This window comes from Pholcus phalangioides, unplaced genomic scaffold (genome assembly GCF_987345545.1).
Source record: "Pholcus phalangioides strain wild (caught in Gottingen) unplaced genomic scaffold, Ppha-v1.0 ptg000040l_1, whole genome shotgun sequence".
In the NCBI taxonomy this organism is placed as follows: Eukaryota; Metazoa; Arthropoda; class Arachnida; order Araneae; family Pholcidae; genus Pholcus; species Pholcus phalangioides.
Window position 1 is genome coordinate 1041364 of NW_028301626.1, and position 19304 is coordinate 1060667.

The window sequence follows — 19304 nt, forward strand, 5'->3', positions numbered from 1 at the left end:
TTCATAAATAATATTCAACTTTATTTCCATAATAATAAGCAATCATTATACATACATGAATGGATTGTATCGATTCAGATGTAATAGAGAAACAAATATAATATTCCCCATCAATATATTATCATGTTATCAAACATGAATATTATACACATCTTTAAACAATAAAGGGAAAAAAACACAATAACAAGTAAAACTACTGAAGATGAAACTAATGCATACAATTCTTACAAGAATGAAAATTTACCGAAACTGCAATGGACTGATTCTTAGCCCAATCGTATCCTTTCCGATTTCTGCAACCTTACAAATGTTACAAACCTCTCCCTTGAACTCTGGCATGTAACTGGCTTGACACAGGGGGCATTTTTCTTCTGGCTTACCCCTGTAAATTGGCTTGTATGACTTCCCACAGACAGCGAAGGGGTTATGCTCATCGTACAACAGCTGGTGTTGATCCACTGGATTTTTATCGCAAGCCTGAAGTATCTTTCTTGTTTGTTGAGACACGTCTTGCCTCGGGCCGAGTTCCAGAAGCCTTCGAGCAAAAGACCCGGCTGTTTTATAGTTTTTCAGCTTGAAGAAAAGGTTAACGGCTGTTCGGAGAGTCAAGATTTGATGCACAGGTTCTAGTTTGCAATGAGTGAAATAGGCGGCCATCTCGCAAGTACGCTTCTGTTGATCCAGAGACTCTTTTGGCAAGCCTTTACGTTCAAGTTCCAGAGAGAGACCGAGGACATACTCTCTGCAAATCTCCAGCAGCTGCTGTGCTTCCGCTATTTCTTGCTTGTTATCGACGACCAGTAGCGGGATATTCAAAAGCAGTAATCGAAATCTATCGATTGCTTCTTGGAATTTACCAGAAGTTGTCAGTTGATAACAAGATTGTAAACGATCAATCAGGTTGGTCAATTTGCAACCAACAGCTGGTTTTGAATTCTTCATCCCACCTTCCGTGTTACGCTGAGGATAGCCATACATGGCTGGGAGTGTCGCCATGGCTTGGAAGGCTGTTCTACCTCTAGTGTATGTGGAGAGGAAGAGCTGCTTGAAAGGTTCAAAGTTGACTGCCCCGACTTGGTCGTGTAAGAGTCTGCAGGCTGTTTCGAATGATCCAGCAAGAATATGATCTACAGCAAGTTTGGAATTGTTAGCCCAAATCTGGGAATGAGAAACTCCACGCGTAGGCGGGACAAAATAGCCATCCTCTCCTGTTGCAGCCGCTGCACTGGATGCTTCCAATTCAGGTAACTCAAGATCTTCATCTTCTACATCCCATCCTGCTCCCTCCTTTCCTTCTACGTCGCCACCTTCTGTAGGCCCCTCTTCGTCTAACACAAGCTCTGCATCATCACCCCAACCTGGAATATAAATACAATGAAAACATTTTTTAGAGCAGAAAATGTGTCATGGAAATAATTTTGTTTCTTTCTCTTTCCATTCAATCACAAACTTTAAGAAAAATTAAATGGTGGCTTAAGCATATAACAGAAGCCATAAGAGACATTTGCAAACTTTTTTATTCCGCACTATATTATTTCTTATTATATACAGTACTCTAGCTATAATACCCGACACTGCCCACATTTTCTTCTATTACTGGAGGGAATGAAAAAGTGACAAACCATTGTAAAGGCATATGCACGTCAGAAATGCATTGCTAGGGAACCACTGTGACCAAAGTAAACATTCTGAAAGTAATTGTTGAAGCCCATTAACTACTGTTGCCTGACAGTTTTTCACCCATTTCGGGCATTTGCCCAGCTCTGATGAACTTTTAAAGTAGCCTATGTGGTTCAATCCAGGTCCTGCTTGGTATACATGCGAAATTTGCCAACGATCGGTCGAAAATTGTAGATTTATATAAAGAACAGACATACTTTCACATTTATATATAAGATTACTCACCTTCTACTAGATAATCATCCACAGGTTCGGCAGCTAAAGCAGCCGTCTTCCTGTGTGAAGCAACACCATCAAAGAAGCCCTTGGAAACACTCAGAAGAGGCCAATTCTCTTCGGATCGGTATATTGGACAAGGTGGCTGGAGTAAAACTGCATTAGGATTTGGCTGCAACTGCTCAAGATCAGACTGCTCAAAATTTGATGACAACGATTCAGCTTCTTCCTTGAGTCCGTGTGTGACAGCACAAAGATATGCAACAGAATTCTGACCACAGTTCTGTAAGGATAAGGGAAAAATATAGGGTCAATAATGAAATGAAATTAACAAGAAAAACTACTAAAATACTCATAGTTCCCACGATTTTAATCATGAAAGCATTAAGAATAAAGGGAAAAATAGGGCTACCAGAACCCTCCAACATACGCAGGGTGAACTCACTCGCCTCCGTTCACAAAACATTTTTTTTTTGTAAAGATTTATAGCAGTTCCGTGTCGGGAAAACTACTTAATTCAATTGTATCAGATCTCGCCCATAAACTGGATGCATCTTAGTTACAAAATTTGATGTCATGGCTCCATGTCCTTCAGCCCCTAGTCAAGGATTTTCCACTTTTCATAAGCTCTCCCCCCCCCCCCCCCACACACACCTCAACTCAGTTGTTGCAACAGGTTTCTAATATTGATTTTATAGTATTTTTCTAATTCAATTTTTTTTTAAGTGCTAGATCCAATCCTTGTGTGTCGATCCTTCAACCCATTGTATTTTCCATACTAGATAATGTAATAAGTGCTAACATGACTAATACTGTCTGTCTCGTCAAGAGGCAATGTTAGTTCTCATTTTATTTGAATTTCCATAGAGATTGATCAAAGCGTGTTAATTTTTTTTTAAATTTACACTCACATAAGAACGAGAATTACTCTTTTTTTTCAATAAAAAAGAAAATCATAATAAACAAATTGTATAAACATTTAATTAATTACCTTCATGATTTTGATCCTCTCAGCAACGTCGCCAAGAAACAAGGCATTCTGAAACTGTCCACTGATATCCTTCCGAATCTCTGCAATTTTCATCATTTTCCTCAATTTCTCAAGATTGCCAGTTATCAAGTACAGGAAAGAGAGCTTATCAAAATTCTTTGTCCTTTGGTAGGCCATTTCCACAACCTTTTAATTAAAAGTAGAATGTGTTAATGTGTCTGTTATGGTTGATGTCTAGTGTATATATTCAAAAAGTGGCCAGCAATCGGCCGACCACTTTGCAAGACTTCGGACTTGGACTGTAACATATGCCATTAAATAAAAGATATCTGGCAAATATAATTTCTTACCACTGCTTCTGGAACATGTTAATTAAAATATTTTTCTTCAGAAAAGAAATATTTTACCTTCTTAAATCTAGGACTATCCAGAAAATTCAATAATCTGACTTTTTTTTAGCTCATCGAAAGTTTACGAATGTTTTTAACAACTGCCTCTTGCGAAGATGAACTTTGGAAAGAGAGAAAATTCAACTGCCTTTGTGGGGAATCGAACCCACATCCTTTCACTTTCAGGGTGAACTCTTAATCTTTCAAAGATTGAGAGATTCGTTGCCTTTGTAGTCTAGTGCATTCACCCAAAAAGTGAAAGAATGTGGGTCCGATTCCCCACAAAGGCAGTTGAATTTTCTCTCTCAAAAATTCATATCTTTGCATAATAGCCAGTTGTTAAAAACCTTTGTATGTATAGTGACATCATCCTTTCATTGAAAGTTTATTTAGATTTTATCGATCCAAAAAAAAGTAAAATATTAAACAAAGATGATTGTTTACTTCATCTACCAATTTTACTGAACCCAATGTGCATTGCAACGACACTTCAAGCTTGGGGCAAATGGGGCAGCGATTATTATGGTTTGGGAGAATATTTTTCTAGCATTATCTAGGTCAATGGTTTTTGAAAGATGGCTTACGAGTGTGATCCTAATTTTTCCATTATCTTTGAGCTATGCATTCTTTGTGTTTGAGAGGTGCTGGCATCTGTCTTCCATACAAGAAGCGAAAGTGCCTATTTTCTTTTTCTCAAGTATCGTGTAGAAGGCTCTCTGTAAAGAGACTTTTTTAAATTTTCACAATCACTGGATGTTAATCCTACTGTGCATTTGTGAGACAAACTTGAAATAGGAATCAAGCAGTAGATCCCAGAACAATCCTTAGATATTGAGAGTGTAATTCATAAGATATGGTGCCAGATCTTTCAAACCACTCACCAGCATGTTATAAAGTCGACACGAAACAATTTTTTGAGCAAAACTTGGTGCTACAAAATATTAAGTAAGTGGTATGAATTGGCCACTGACTGTTGATAGATTTTAAATAGAAATAATCAATCTGTTTGGTAGGCAACTTGACAAAATTTCATCTAGTTGCCTAGGAGTTGGACCCACTGTTGTCCAGTGTTAGACTGATAGTCCAACTTTACTATGACTCCGATTTTTGTTGAAAAACTGCAACCAACAAAATACTCTAAAATGCAATTTTTTAAAATATGAATTAGTTCGCTGTGTTTGACAGAATTGAAAAAAAATTTACTGCGCAAAGTCATACTGATAAGTATATTTAAAGTGAATATAACAGTTTCCTTCTTTAATTACCTGATGATTGCCTTGCAAAAGAGCAGCTTCTCCAAGTTTCTCCCAGCACGCTTTATCATCAAGTATCCTCGCAGCATCCAGTGCCACCTTTAATGGAATTTTAAAAAAAAATCTTATATATTTATATATAATTTTATTCAATCAAATAAGTTAATTATTTCATGTAGATTCTGATATATAATTTTTATCCATACAAAAATCAACAGTTATAAGACTAATTGAAAAACTGCTCATATCCGTATCATTACCACGATTCAAAAACAAATCAATTGACCTAAGGTTGGCATACCAACTACACAACAGCCAAGCAGTTAGATATCAATTCATTGGTTTCTTTGTTCACACACCAAACACTTACATCAATGTTTCCGCATTCTAAGGCAAGAGCAAAACGAGTCTTCTCATCCTTAACGAAATGCAATGCAACTTCTGGGTATCCTTTCTTCTGCAAATAAGCAATGATTGATTGACCTACCAATTTTGCATTTCTAACCATATGTAGGACCTGAAAAGAAAAATGTAATGAAAAACCAGTAAAAATCAATAAAATGCAAAGAATACATATCACAAAAATTAATAATAAAATATATAGCCTATATTTGAAAGTCATATTATTTTATAACTGTGTGTTTTTTATATAAATTTAAGAGAATTATGTCTAAGTAAACAGGAAAAAATGAAGAAATCTTGTAAAATATTATCCATAAGTCAAACTTTAAAAAAAGCTAAAAAGTTTAAATTGCTCATAATTGTTATCAATTTCTAGAGACATTTTGAAATTGGACTTTAGTTATTGGGGTTTGTATAATAGGTGGGAAACAAAGATCTTGCCAGAAATGATATGCAGTGCCAGATGAGCTGTAGTAGTCGTGTTTACAGTCTAATTTACATAATCGTGATCGTTTTGGAAACGTTATAGTGTGTTTCAGTGGTATGCAAAATTTTTTGTTCATTGTTTGCAACTTTTAGATGTAATATGGGATGCGTAAAATGTCTGTTGAAAAATCTAAAATTTGTCAAATCACGTGGTTCCACTGAAAATCTGAACTTAGTGCTTTCAGGGCAGCAACCACGATAAATTATGGCTTAGGAGAGTCCACTGTAAGTGTCAGAACAATAGAATATTATTGTGACTATGGACATTCCCCTCAACAATCCAGCTGGAAACTGCCCTGTGCGAAGGAAAAAAAGGGTAGCCAGATGCACGCTGACACACAAGAAGGTCATATTGTCTGTCTGGTGGGATCACGGTGGAATAATATTTTAAGGCTTTTTTCTCCTGTACCATTTTTTTCCGAACAATAAATTTCTGGCAAGAACTTTGTTCCCCACCTAATATGTGCGATTGCAATCACATGCACAGAATATGTGTTCCATGCATAGAAAATAGATAAAATAAATGAGCATATAACTTAAAAGTAACATAATTTTTGGCCTACAACCTGCAGCTGACTCTGTGAAAAAAATCATCCTATAAATTATAGTGGCATATTAACCTGCGTGCACAAATTTTGGGTTGGTGCTGTATTTCCCTGTGGATTAGGCCTATACATTAAAAAGAAATCTGAATTATACACCACCAAGTAATACCTGCAAAATTTTTTTTTTGAGAGAGATTTGTGAAAAATAATTTTTGTAATTATTTATGGATAGCTTATATTTACAAGATGTGATTAAGAAATTGGCATTTTTCTACTGCAACCAACAACCTCTTCCATTACTTAGGATTTTATTATTCATGCATCAAATTTACATACACACATTTATTATGTGATACAACGGTTTATTCTGCAATTCATTTTTTTGAAATCATAAAATCTGCATCTGTAGATTATACGCAGGATATTACAGTACCTTTATCACCAGAGCCCGGATGTTGATGACATTTGCATTTCTTGGTACTTTTTTTGGGATATTTTTCACATTTCTAAACTTAAGGAATGCAAGGGGTTGGTTGGAAAAATTTTTAAAAGAAAAATATGGATTTTTTGGTCAAGCTATTTAGAAACAATTATTTTTTCAAATATTTTGATCTCAGAAAAAAACATGCAAATAATACGAAACAGTTTAAGGAATACCTCTATTTAAGTGACAGGTATCTTGATCTGTGTCCCTTTGAATATAAGAGAACTAAGAGACACCTATATTTAACCATTTGAGCAGTTTTTAAAATTTTTCTTATCCAAATTATAACTGCCACATTGGAAATAAAAGTGTGTTAAGAAGGAGCAACCGAAATAAAGCAGATCAAGTTTGACGAGATATCTCGGGATTGCCGCTGCAAGGGTTAAAGGACAAAAAGCCTGGTCTAATGGGTGTCTCTTATTGAGAGGATCTACTGTAATTCTCACTAAGAAATTCAGGTTTTTTTTTAATGTATGAACCCGGGGTTATAGGCAGGAATATACAGTTTACACAATATTGGCAAAAAACAAAGGTGTGAGGGAAAAAACTATTCATCGCAAGCAGGAACTTTGAATGGAATGGAAGGAAAATCAAAAGCTAATTATTGTTATTTTTCATACCTCATCGTACTTCCTGTTGATAAGAGCTAGCTTGAATCTGTATTCTGTAGGATCGATGCTCAACACTCTTGGTCTGCACTCTCTATCCAGGCAATAAACACTAGCATTCTTCACACGTGTTATGTATATAGGTACATCTAAGGTGCGGATTATTCCATGATCACTAAAAAAAAAATACATTTAAGTTATTCAAAAGAGATTTTGAACAAAACACAAAAATAGATGTGGATAACTACTCCTAATAAATGGATAGCTACCTAATTTCTAATTACCATAAATATGGATTGAACGTAATTCTATATTCCAGATTTAAAGATACTTTACTTAAACTGAGGGAAATCTAAGAAAGTTCAAGAAGTTTCTTATTCAGTCAGTGTAAATGAAATGTCCATAAAATAGCCATCTCACAATTGTATGTAGCAACAATGAAAAATGAACGTGATCTTAGAACAAAATAAATATTATGATTGAGTCATCAGTAGCAAATACATCCTCAGTACAGCCTGAATCATCGGGTACAAATAATCTGAGCCCAATGAAACAGATAAACATCTGTAGAAGTAAAATAGAATAGGAAAATAAGAGAGCATTTCTTGGCTAAATCCAGTTAGTGGATAAGTAAGTATTGCTTAGTTGTGCAACGTCAAGACAAATGTAATCTAGTGAAGGCAAAAACATGGTGTCTGATGACCAGCAATGGTTGTCCCCACTCCATTTTCTGGTGCATCTGTGGCAATCCAGAACAATACTGCCCTGCAAGTGATGGCTTGTCTTCCAATACACAAGCTACTTTCAACTTCAATTTGAAACACAAAACATGCACAGCTCAAACACTCATACATGTGTTAGGAACAAACATATATATACACACAACAACCTCCGGCATGAACAAATTTATTAGAAGTTCCATATAGAAGAGTTTACGAATAGCATATGTGATCTAGTGGCAGCAGTAGCAATAGTTTGGCTACCTGGCAAGAAGCTTAAGTGAATTAACCTAACTATAGATCACCATGCAAAAAATTTTCATTTCTAAAAGCATTTTCTAAGGATGTAAGGGGTGCTTTGGGATGCTGTAGCAGGATATGTCTTGCTTCAAGATTTAGCACACTTTTAATGATTATCACATAGAACAAATTTTTCATTTTATTTTACGCAATAAATATTCTGCTTAAGCCTACGAGGATTGACCTGGAAATTTCAAATTCTCAGTCTTCTTAGCAGCTGCCAACTGTCCATCTTTGTTTTTGTTTTTTTTATCTTGCTCAGCATAGCCAAACAACTGTTATACATATATAATGGATACTTTTCAATAAGTTAGTCCTAACCACATTTGGTAGAATATTTTCAGAAACTGCAACCATTCAACCCTCTTATAGGTTTGCTGAATGGGTTCATTCTGGAACTTTTTTTTCATCCATGCTGTAGCTATTCATATTGAATTCAAGGCATACTGCATCAAAACGATAAGGGAATTCTTCCACTGCGAGTGGAATCATTTAAAAACTGAGACGTTTCATTACACTGACCAGTATACAAAAGATATAGTCATATAATAGAGTAACTTTCACACTTAAAAATCATCCAAAACTAACAATTTTAAAATTCAAAATTTTGTACTTGTTTCACAAATTTTCAGGTAATTAAGAGTAACAAAATTCATGTTTAATATTAGAAATGAAATGGCGAAAATACACACCATGCTTTTTTTTAAGAAAATTTATCAACTCACCCATTTGTGAGAGCATATTTGATATGGTTGGAAGTTGTGTAAATGAAAACGCTGTCATCATCCCACGATCCACTCTTCACCCTTGTGTTCTCCTGGATCGAGCAAAGAACATCCAAGCGCCTGTTGCAAATAGTTATTGTATGCTTGCTCAAGAATGCAACATGAGTCATGTCACTGCTCCATATCACATACTTGACTTTTGAAGCTTTCACTGCAGCAAGCAATCTAGAAAATGCAGGTTTTGTTAATGAAATAAGTTGATAAACTAAAAAACAAAATGTAGCCTATACAAAATTATTTTAAAAAATGGTGAAATCTACAAAATTCATCATTTAGCATATCACTTGATCAAGCATTTTTAAGTCAAAAACTAAAAAATACCATTTATTTTGTTATATTTTCAAATTAAGGAATTTTACAGTAGAACTTTGGTTAGCGAGCTTAATTGCATTGTCATTGGACAGATTCCTTGTTCACTTTGTTACAGCTTTATCTGATTGGTTTTTTTCTACAAAATTTTGCATGACTTCCCATATTTTATACATAGATCTAATCTCAATTGAAAAGTGAGAGACTTCTCACTTTTCTCTTCCTCAGACGAGATACTGTCCATAAACTCATGCTGTTGCATGCAAAGGAGATACATCAGTTCATCTACAGTCAACTCCTGACCATGTTCTACCATTAGTTCTTGAATGTCAACCTTGTGCACTTCCAGTCCGATGGTCTTACCCAAGGAACACAATCCCTTTGACAAATGTTGGCTCCCATTCATGAGCTAGCCACCTCAAAGTCATGTTCAATAATGCAATTGGCACACAGTTTTCTCCAAGAAGAATTTTAAAAAACTTCAAGTGCACATACGCATGGTTACTATGCTGCATCTAGTTCCACGTAGTGAACGCCCATGCTCGTACGTGTGTTCCTTTTTCGAGTGAGATACGTTGACCGGAGACTGTAAGGGAGAATATTACCCATAATTCCACAATACGTGTTTGGACGAAAGTGAAAAACCATCAGCTCAATTGTGATAACGTGGAAAATTAATAAACAAAAAGTGTGACATTTTTACTTGTAATCATAGCTTGTCAACCGAATCAAAATTTGTTTAAAATTTCTATGAATTTTTCATTAACCAAAATTCCACTGTATAGTTATAAACAAAATGTCAATAATAAAAGCCTGTTCTGAGCTGTCAAGAGCCTAAAATACTCATTGGAAAATTATGAAATTTAAACAAAATTAATAAAGGGATGGGGAGAATTTTCAAGGCCCTTCTAGTCTCAAGTCTAGTATTTCTCGTCTTTCTAGTCACTAGAAATTTTGGTGCAGAATAACTCTATTCGTACAACAGTTTCACCAGTAAAGCATGTTACTTTTTTTATGAAAAAATTAGAAAGGAAATGATTCTGCTGGAGATACTCAGATATCCTGCTCTAAAGCTTGAGCAGTTTAGTCATGTTCGCCCAAAAATAGCACATAAATTACAATCTACATAAAAAATGCCCTCTAGTAGCAAATGTCTCAGAAATTATTATTTTTTGCTCTAAATTCTTTCATTACAACATTCTCAAAGTTTCAAAGCTTTCTGATGGGTAGACAGCTGAGAACATGCCAACTTTAATTATAAATGCCTGTAAATACAATATGGCAAAAACATGCAATCAAAATATCAAGTGCCAAACAAATTTCAACATTAAGAAAAAAAAATCCAATGTATTGCACATTATTTATATTATGCGGGACATGATAAATCAAAAACAGAATTCACGGGCCAACCAAATTTTTTTAGAAGCTGAACTTTGATTTTTTTTTTTACGAGAATAATCCTATTTTTGAACTTTTATGAAACGTGTTGAACCTTTTGTTCATTTGTAGAAAATTTTTGTTGTTTCAGGTTCCAGCACGTGAAAGTTCGAATTCAATTTTTTAGTCACTATGGGGAACTGATGCCTTGGGATTTGTCAAGTGCTGGTTTTATGCACACACAAACTTCCAAAAATGAAAGATCAAGTTACCTGCTTTGTTGAACGTCAAAAAGAAACATTCCGTCAACATCACGACACAGCAGTACCCTAGTACCAGCAAAGAATATCTCTTCACAGCTAGGACCCTGGACCTTTTTCACCACTTCATTTTTCATGTTCTTGACCAAGATCTGTAACATAAATATAATTGCAATTATAAATTTTGGAGTCCCTCTCAAATATACAGGATGAATGTTTTTCTAATTGAATATTTTGACGGCTGTAACAGTACTCAGCACCCCTGTCAGATGGGCCCAGCTAACCTCTATCTAAAATGGCCATGCACACAATCTACAATAAAATATGAATATTAAGTATTTTTTCACAAAAAATTCAGTTTTACCAAATATTACTGACTAGATAGAGTTGACTGGGTCCATCCCACTGGGGTGCCGAATATTGTTACACTACCTTAGCCATATATTGCTTATATTTTGCTGACTGAATCATTGAATAAGAGGATCTAGCAAACATTAACATACCAATACGACCTTAACCCTTTTGCTATTATGCTCAAACAGGGGAAGCCAATATCTTGGCACTTCAAGTGTCGAAGGGTTACGAAACTTAAACTGCATTTCTCATAGACATCAATGACATACAGTTTCAAAAATTATATAATACAGCTAACTCACTATTACTACTAAACCACACATGCACCTCATCCATATTCCTTTGCAGAACTTCTAACAAATTGGTACATGCTGGAATGTGCGTGTATGTGTTGTGAATCTAACAAGTTTGTTTCTGTGTAATGCTTGTTATGTGTAGTTCTGCCATAAATCTCTCTAAACATGAATGAAGTGTAATGATTGAATAATTGTATCGTTGTAGGCCTGTTATATTTTCTGTGGCGAAACTTTTTAACAAGGAAATCGGCTCGTACTCGCGCCTCAAAGTTGGGAACCACAGAAAACTCATTTCAGCCGACCACCACTGTGGCAACAGTGGAGTTCAAACACAGGTATTTGCGATGCGAGTCCGTCACTATGACCACCACACTGGCTAACTCACCTTACTGTTATTGCTGATAATATATAAGGAATTTTATTTTAATATTTTATGAAGTTTCCAGCATATATAGTCTGCAGATTATACGTTTAAAAAAAAACGTGGATATATTTTAGCGCAAATTAAATAACATTGTTTGATCTGCAGCTTTTTTTTCTGAAAGGTTAGATAGAAATAAATATGAAAAAGAAAAAAATTTAAATTTTTTTACAATATGTACATGGCGTATAGATGCTACTAGAAAAGTCAACTTTTTTCATATGAAAAAAATATGACCAACATTGTCTTCGATTCCTTAAGATTTCATTACTGGTAAGAGAAAGTTGAACACGTGGACTTTTCTCCTTAAATAGTGAAAAAAGCAGGTGTAGACTATACACCACTGTAGATTATATGAAGGAAATTACGATAAATTAGTTGCAAAAATAATATAAACCAGAATTATTACTCACAGAGTGAGATCTATCTAAGACTGCGAAACGATTTCTCGCTATCCATACAGCAGTCAATCCAGATGACCTCTTGCAGTCAGAAACTTCCGGACTTTGCGAATCGACATCTTTGGGCACCATGTAGAGATCATAGGTGCTGTTATCTGCAACACTGGCACGAGTGCTCAAGAGCACAGCATTTTCCACTGGGTTATATGACAAACTGTAGGGGAAAATATCACAAGAAACATTAGGAGAAGAAAAATTCAGCATTCAGAATCTTAATGGAGAAAACACTCATTAAAAAAAAGTTTAAATAACAAATCAGACATCTCTTCTTTTTTTTTTTAACTGATACATTACCCGTGAACGGGAGACCTGCTTCCACCACGTAATTGCAGGAGGGCAACATCCTTGGATGCATTGAAGTCTAGGCAACGCAGATGCCTGTCCTTTACATAGTACAGCATGTTATTATGGACCGCAAATGCCGGACGCTCTCTTTCTAACTTGAATATGATCATACCACCATCGTGTCCAGCAGCGAAAAGATTGAGGGTAGGATGTGAAGTCATGATCCAAAACCTATCATTCTCTCGTCTGTAGGTATGAAGGGTAGTACGCTTCGTCATATCCCATACACGGATGCTCTTGTCTTCGGCATTGCTCAAAATTAATTCTTGCCTTGAAAATGAAAAGTTAGGATTTCAATTGACAGAAAATAATATTAATTTTGGCAATTTAGTCTCTTTCCCCCCCCCCTAATCAAAACAGACAATTAACAGTATCAGACAGTACCTGGGATGAAATAGCACACAAGATACATTATTATAATGTCCTCTGCAAGTGTCAACTTCCCAAGCTTTGGAATCGTTGATCCTCCATAACTTCACTTGTCTATCATCAGCGCCAGAGCAAATAAGCGGCATAGTTGGGTGGAATGCGGCCCAATTGACTCCGCGATCATGACCTTAAATGCACAATTATGATTATTCATTTAATAATGAAATTACTTCATGATCACATAGAACTCTATTTCCTGATTGTAAAATAAAGAATAGCACGAGTTAAATGCATCTTCGAGCAATATCAAAGTTAGGAAAATTAATTTAAGAAACAAAAGTCTACCTTCTAAAACATGCTTAACAACAGCATCAGAAGTTCCAAAAAGATCTGTGTGCGAGGGATTCTTCAAGTGTTCTTCCAGACCGCCCGGTCCAGGAGCAACATTCTTCTTACGCAGCCCTGATATGTCCCATACACGAATGGTTTGATCAAGAGATGCAGACACCACCATATCCTCAGTGGGATGGAAATGCGCACACATCACATAGTGATTATGGCCAGTCAGAACGCATATGCAATTTCTCGACTGCCAATTCCAAACTCTTATGGTCTGGTCATCCGATGCGCTGAGAATCCAAGGATATTCATGGTGGAAGAATGTTGTCCTGATGTAGTCGAGATGTCCCATAAGCGTAAAAATACATCGTCTTTGCTTGTAGTTCCAAACCTGAATGGACATTAAAAGAGAGAAAAAACTTCTTATAACCGAATAAGAAAAAATTATAGTTCCATTCATTCATTAATATTGGAAAATTAAGGGGATCACCGAAATGAATTTTGTTTGAGTTTACATGATCTGAATGAAACTAATTTTGCTATCTCACATACAATACCAGAGAGAAAGATGGCAGTTACCAACAAGGTTACATATGCTGATCACTATTACATCAAATTGCGGTGAAATATTTTGTGAATGAATAAAAGATTGAATTTTGACCAATAAGTAGGGTACGATCATCATCTCCACATCAGCCAGCTGTGGAGGTCATGATTATTATTTTGTTTTGCATCTAATGCTGAAAAATGGCCAGAATATTATTGTATCCTATGTCCGAGCACATTATTTTCATTGTGTTGATATATCGAGTTTCCATCTTTTATTATATAGTTGTTAAGGAGAATGCTTGCAGTTAGCATTAATAAGAATGATGTTTGTGAGAGCAATAAACCCTCATGTCACATGCGTGTTGAGAGATGAAGAAAGCATATGATACAGTGAAACACCTGCACAACGATGCTAAAAGGATGGGAGGAATGTATCGTAATAAAGGAGTAATCATGGAATATATTAACCAGTGTAGATCTCCTAACTAGTTCATGGCCTGCCACTCTGTCTCAATGAAGAGATATAAGCTGGTGGTCGAAGAAGATCCGAGCCATGCTGGAAAATGTGTGTGTGTATTGTGAATAGGGTTACCAACCATGTCATTTCAAGCATCCTCCCACGTTTTTTGAAAATTTGCCTTTTTGTTTCTGGCATTATTTCTCTTTTTTTCTCCATTTAGAAGCATATATTTCTACACTGATATTAGTGTTTTTGTGGTCCCCCCCCCCCCACATGCATTCACCAATAGCCATCAAAATTCCCAGAAAGTTTTTGTTTCTGCTTTTTTCGCAGTTCTGTTCCAGAGTTGGGAAAATGATTGTTGTGGCTGTTTTTACTGGTCGGAATTAGTGGTGTCATCTATAACAAAAATTGAGATAAGTAAAATCACTAAGGGCATGCGCAGGCATCATTAGTTTTTGAATCTGGAAATCCTAGTCGTGAAATTTAAGTGAAGTTCATTTCTGTGTAATGCTCATATAGCGCTGCCATCAATTTTTCCAACAGGAATCGTTAGTTACAGCACTGGTGATTGTTGACCATTTTCTTCCATTGCCGTTTTTTTTCCCTTCTGCTGGCTGTTATTATTATTTCTTCAGCTTCTGGGTTACTATTTCCTTTTTGCTATTGGTTATTGTCTGAAGGTAATCCACCTTTAGAAGTTTGTTAGTAGTTACAATTAGAGATGTGAGGTGAGAATATTCTCCTGGATGTAAAAATTGGAGAATAATCGAGAATATTCATTTTTCTTTTAAATAATTTAAAATTTTTTACTAATTTTGTTTATATTGTGAAATATAAATCAGTTTTCATTGCCTGAAACATTTACAACAAAACAATTTTTGGTATAATCACCCCCAATATGACAACTTTAGTTCCAGAATATTCTCCCGGGTCATGATGAGAGGTTTTAAAAGTTTGGTTATAAAGATTTTTAGAAACCTTTAGATTAAAACCTTAAAAAATTATTTTAAAATTAGATAAATTTTCAGAAATAAGTTCATAACGAAAGAAATTAAACCAAAGTTGTTTGATAAAGGAAGAATTTCTTATATAATCACTAGTTTAATCACCTTCATTCTAAGAAGATACAGAACTTTATTTTCTTCAATGCACATACACTTGAATTCTGTATCACTCACATTTCTTTAAGAGTTGTGCAATTCAGTCATGTTGGTTTAATTTTCTTGCTTTCACACTTTAATATTGTGGTCTACAAACTTCAAATGCCCATCTTCTTGACGGGAAGAGAGACGGGGACAGAAATAAGTTCAAATGAATAGAAGAAATAAGATCCAATGAATAGAAAAATAATTATTCCCAGAAATAAGTTCTTTGAGAATAGTCTCTCAAAGGACTACTATTAGAAGTTACTATAGAATATTCTTATCAAAAATAACAATTATTCTCAAGTTATTTATCGAGATTATTTATTATAATACATGCTATTACATATATTCTTGATAATACTCTCTGGAAAGATTTCGGTAACTGAAAAATATTCTTATCGAGGAGAATATTTGAGAATATTCTCTGCAAGCACTATTATTAATAACTTCAGAATAATTCTCATTTTCTATAAGAATATTCCACAGTAATTTATGAAAGTAGTCCTTCCAGAGAATATTCTCATCAAGAACTTATAAGAATATTCTCAAGTTATTTACAATAATAGTCCTACCAGAGAATATTCTCCGAAAGATTATTCTCGAGAATTTTACATCTCTAGTTACAATAGACTTCACTGCAGTATTTGAATTTATCGAGTCTGTTAGCACTCTCACACACACATTTTCAGAGCTTATTTTATTTTTTTCATTATATGTTTTATCGTACCTACCATTTTCCCCAGTACATCATTTGGAATCTGTTCATGGGATTACGTATGGATTCTTTCAGATTGTACGGATTTTAAATTGGTATTTTAATTCATTTTTTGCATACTAGCCATTACAATTTTAACCCCGCAATCGAGTTTTTATTGAACCTAGAGCATTATTTTTTCTAACCATTGTATTTTATTTAAAACAGAGTCCTGGTTTTTATTATTTTCAATTCCATATCAGGTCTAGGACATTTTATTTTTTATCTCGATCTCATATTAGTCTAAGAAAGTTTTGTTAGTTTTTATAGTCATATTTTAGTTTTCAACAGCCCGTGTTCTTAGCGAACGAAGGTTTCAGGATGTTGAAACCTTCGTATGATAGCGGAGAGTGACGTCATCCTTGTCTATGTCGCCATCTGGTGGCAGCGTCATCAGTTGTGAGCTTGGCCTGAGTCTGGTCCGGCCGTCCATGTACGGTCCCTTTCAGTGTACACGAGCTCCAAGGAAAGATTGAGAGATTCGGTCCCTCTGTAGTCTAGTGGTCTAGGGCGTTCACCCGGAAAGTGAAAGGACGTGGGTTCGATTCCCCGCAGGGGCAGTTGAATTTTCTCTCTTTCCAAAATATATCTTCGCAACATCCAGTTGTTAAAACCTTTGTATGATAGCGAAGAGTGACGTCATCCTTGTCTAGGCAACTCTACACTAATTGTTATGCTGAAACATTATATCAAATGGTTCATGTGGCAAGAGATAGCATAGTTTTGAAATTTTGCTGATCTGGACATGTGAATTCAGCTTCAACTATCGACAAAATTGGTCAAATTAGCCCCAGAGTTCATAAATTAAAATACAGTTAGAACTTTATTCATGCAAGGATTAACAGTGCTACAAAAACTTCAATTTCATGTTCAGCTCTTCGCTATTCGCGTTACCGTTGGTTTTCTTTTCATTGGTTATGTAAGATTTCATGAACGTTTAAGATTAAAACAAACTTTTTATTTTGTAGAAGTGTTTTTCTTCATTCTCTTACAGAACCACCTTTTCCCCCTATTCTTACAGCTGAACTCCCATATCAACGGGTTAAAAAAGCAGCCCTTCCCCCTTCCATATGTACACATAAGAATTGGACATTGTCCTGGGGCGATCGGCACTTGGACGATTTACGGCCAACTATAGGAAATGATGACAAGTTTGGCATATTGCTTTTTTTTGCAACTGAAAGATAAGACCCAAGAATGGTGTGAAGCCAGTGTATAGTTCAGTAATGAGCCAACAGATTCCGTAATGTTAACATTTGGTTTTCCTATGTGGCAGGTTTACTGTGTCACATGTACTGTGAATTACCCAGCTCGGTCACCCTCAACAATAGGAAAAATGGCATGGTTGTTTTCCTACACAGCGCAACATGCTAGCACTTTATGTCAAGCGTGGTTGGCCAACTGCTTCTGGAGGAGTGAAATGCATCATGTGCCGCGCATTTCACAGATCTTATCTTCACACACACACATTTGTGTTTTCTTTCCCCTTACTTTCTGTCTCCCTCTGTTATCGTGCAAAAATACATGGATGTGCAGATGAACAGCTGATGTGCCCCGCTGACAAAACACAAACACCTAGTGTGATGAAGTAATACATTTCTGCAGACACGAAATGGTCCCGTTTGGTTCATGCACATTAAAAAACCCACATCTATATAAACCCGCTTTAACTTCAGATGCAGTTACGTGACCATGTAACCATCCACTGGACTAGCACAATACCTTGTGTTATTCTCGTAGTACATTTTATAACTGTGCCAAATGGCTGACAAGGAAAGAATAACTGTTAATAACTGTTTTTCGGTTATCTGTGATCAACTTCCCCAACATAATATAGCCCAGATAATCGAGGTATTTTGGCCAGCACTGAAACCCATTATACTGGTAGTGTGGGTATAGCGTCCGAGTGGTGTGGCGGTAAGATGCTCGTCTACCACAGTGAAGGTTGCTGTCACTGTCCCGGGTTTGAACCCGAGGGAGGATATAGATAAGATGTTTTCCCTACCGAACTTGAGGGGACCACCTTAATTTCCAATCCCTCTCATTAACGGCTATAAATTGCAATATAGCCAGAGTTGGTGAAGTAGTAGTGTGGGTATCATTCATCAAGTGTAATTTTTTAGTAGATGTTTACACATGGATAATACACACATACAGTCGAGCCCGCTTATAACGTTTTCCCACTTAGTAAACTTACTTTCGTGGTCTCAACTCTAACAAATTCTCGTTAAGATTTTCCGTTTAACACGTTTTCCCACTGTTTTTTCATGACGGTTTTTTGAAAAACATTGTTAGAGGAATTTTGACTGCATATAGTCATTTTAAACAGATACAATACATAAGTACTCCTTTTTCGATTATCCGTGTTCACCGTCCCCACCATTAGCCCGGATAATCGATGGTCTACTGTACGTATGTTGTGGTAATGGCTAATGAGAGTAAGTATCTATATAACTAGTCACCTTTATATTCTACAGATAAGTAGCTAGTATACTAGTTTTGACATTATCAACAAATTGTTTGTTTTTCTTTTGCATACCTTAATTTTGTAATCGTCTCCCCCAGATACAAACAGAGGCTGTTGACCGTGGAAGCATATACCGCGGACCGGCCCATCGTGTTCATCGAATTTGTCCAGAAGCGTGCACATGCGATAGTCCCACAGTTGAATGATTCCATTGTGAAGGCTCGTTAGGATCCACGGCCTCTTCGGGTGAAAACTCAACCCCTTAACGCGAGCCGATTTCGTCTCGAATTTCGTCAACATCGTCGCCGATATCTATAGCAAGTGACACGACAGCCTCATCCACCACGACAAAAACACCGTCTCGGAAATCTCTGATGAGGAATCAAAACCACACCCCCCCCCCTCTTAAACGTCGCCAGCGTCATTGATCCGTTTATCTATCAAACTTTGGAGAAAAATTCATAAATAAAACAAATTGTACATTTAAAACATAAAAAAACTCTTATTTTTGATAAATACGATTTTTTTAAATTGTTT

At 35.8% G+C, this 19304-nt stretch overlaps 1 protein-coding gene across 1 annotated transcript; it reads right to left on the reverse strand.

Annotated features, from left to right (window-relative positions):
- alphaCOP (coatomer subunit alpha) lies at positions 1-19125 on the reverse strand. The gene is made up of 13 exons (XM_089254121.1): positions 18840-19125; positions 13396-13780; positions 13066-13237; positions 12631-12951; positions 12289-12490; positions 10817-10956; positions 8799-9023; positions 7067-7229; positions 4900-5046; positions 4542-4628; positions 2888-3073; positions 1906-2179; positions 1-1358 (listed from the first exon to the last, which is right to left on the reverse strand). The coding sequence occupies exons 1-13, from the start codon at positions 19065-19067 to the stop codon at positions 241-243; spliced, it is 3648 nt and encodes a 1215-aa protein (XP_089110247.1). The 5' UTR covers positions 19068-19125; the 3' UTR covers positions 1-240.
- Between the last annotated feature and the right edge of the window lie 179 nt (positions 19126-19304).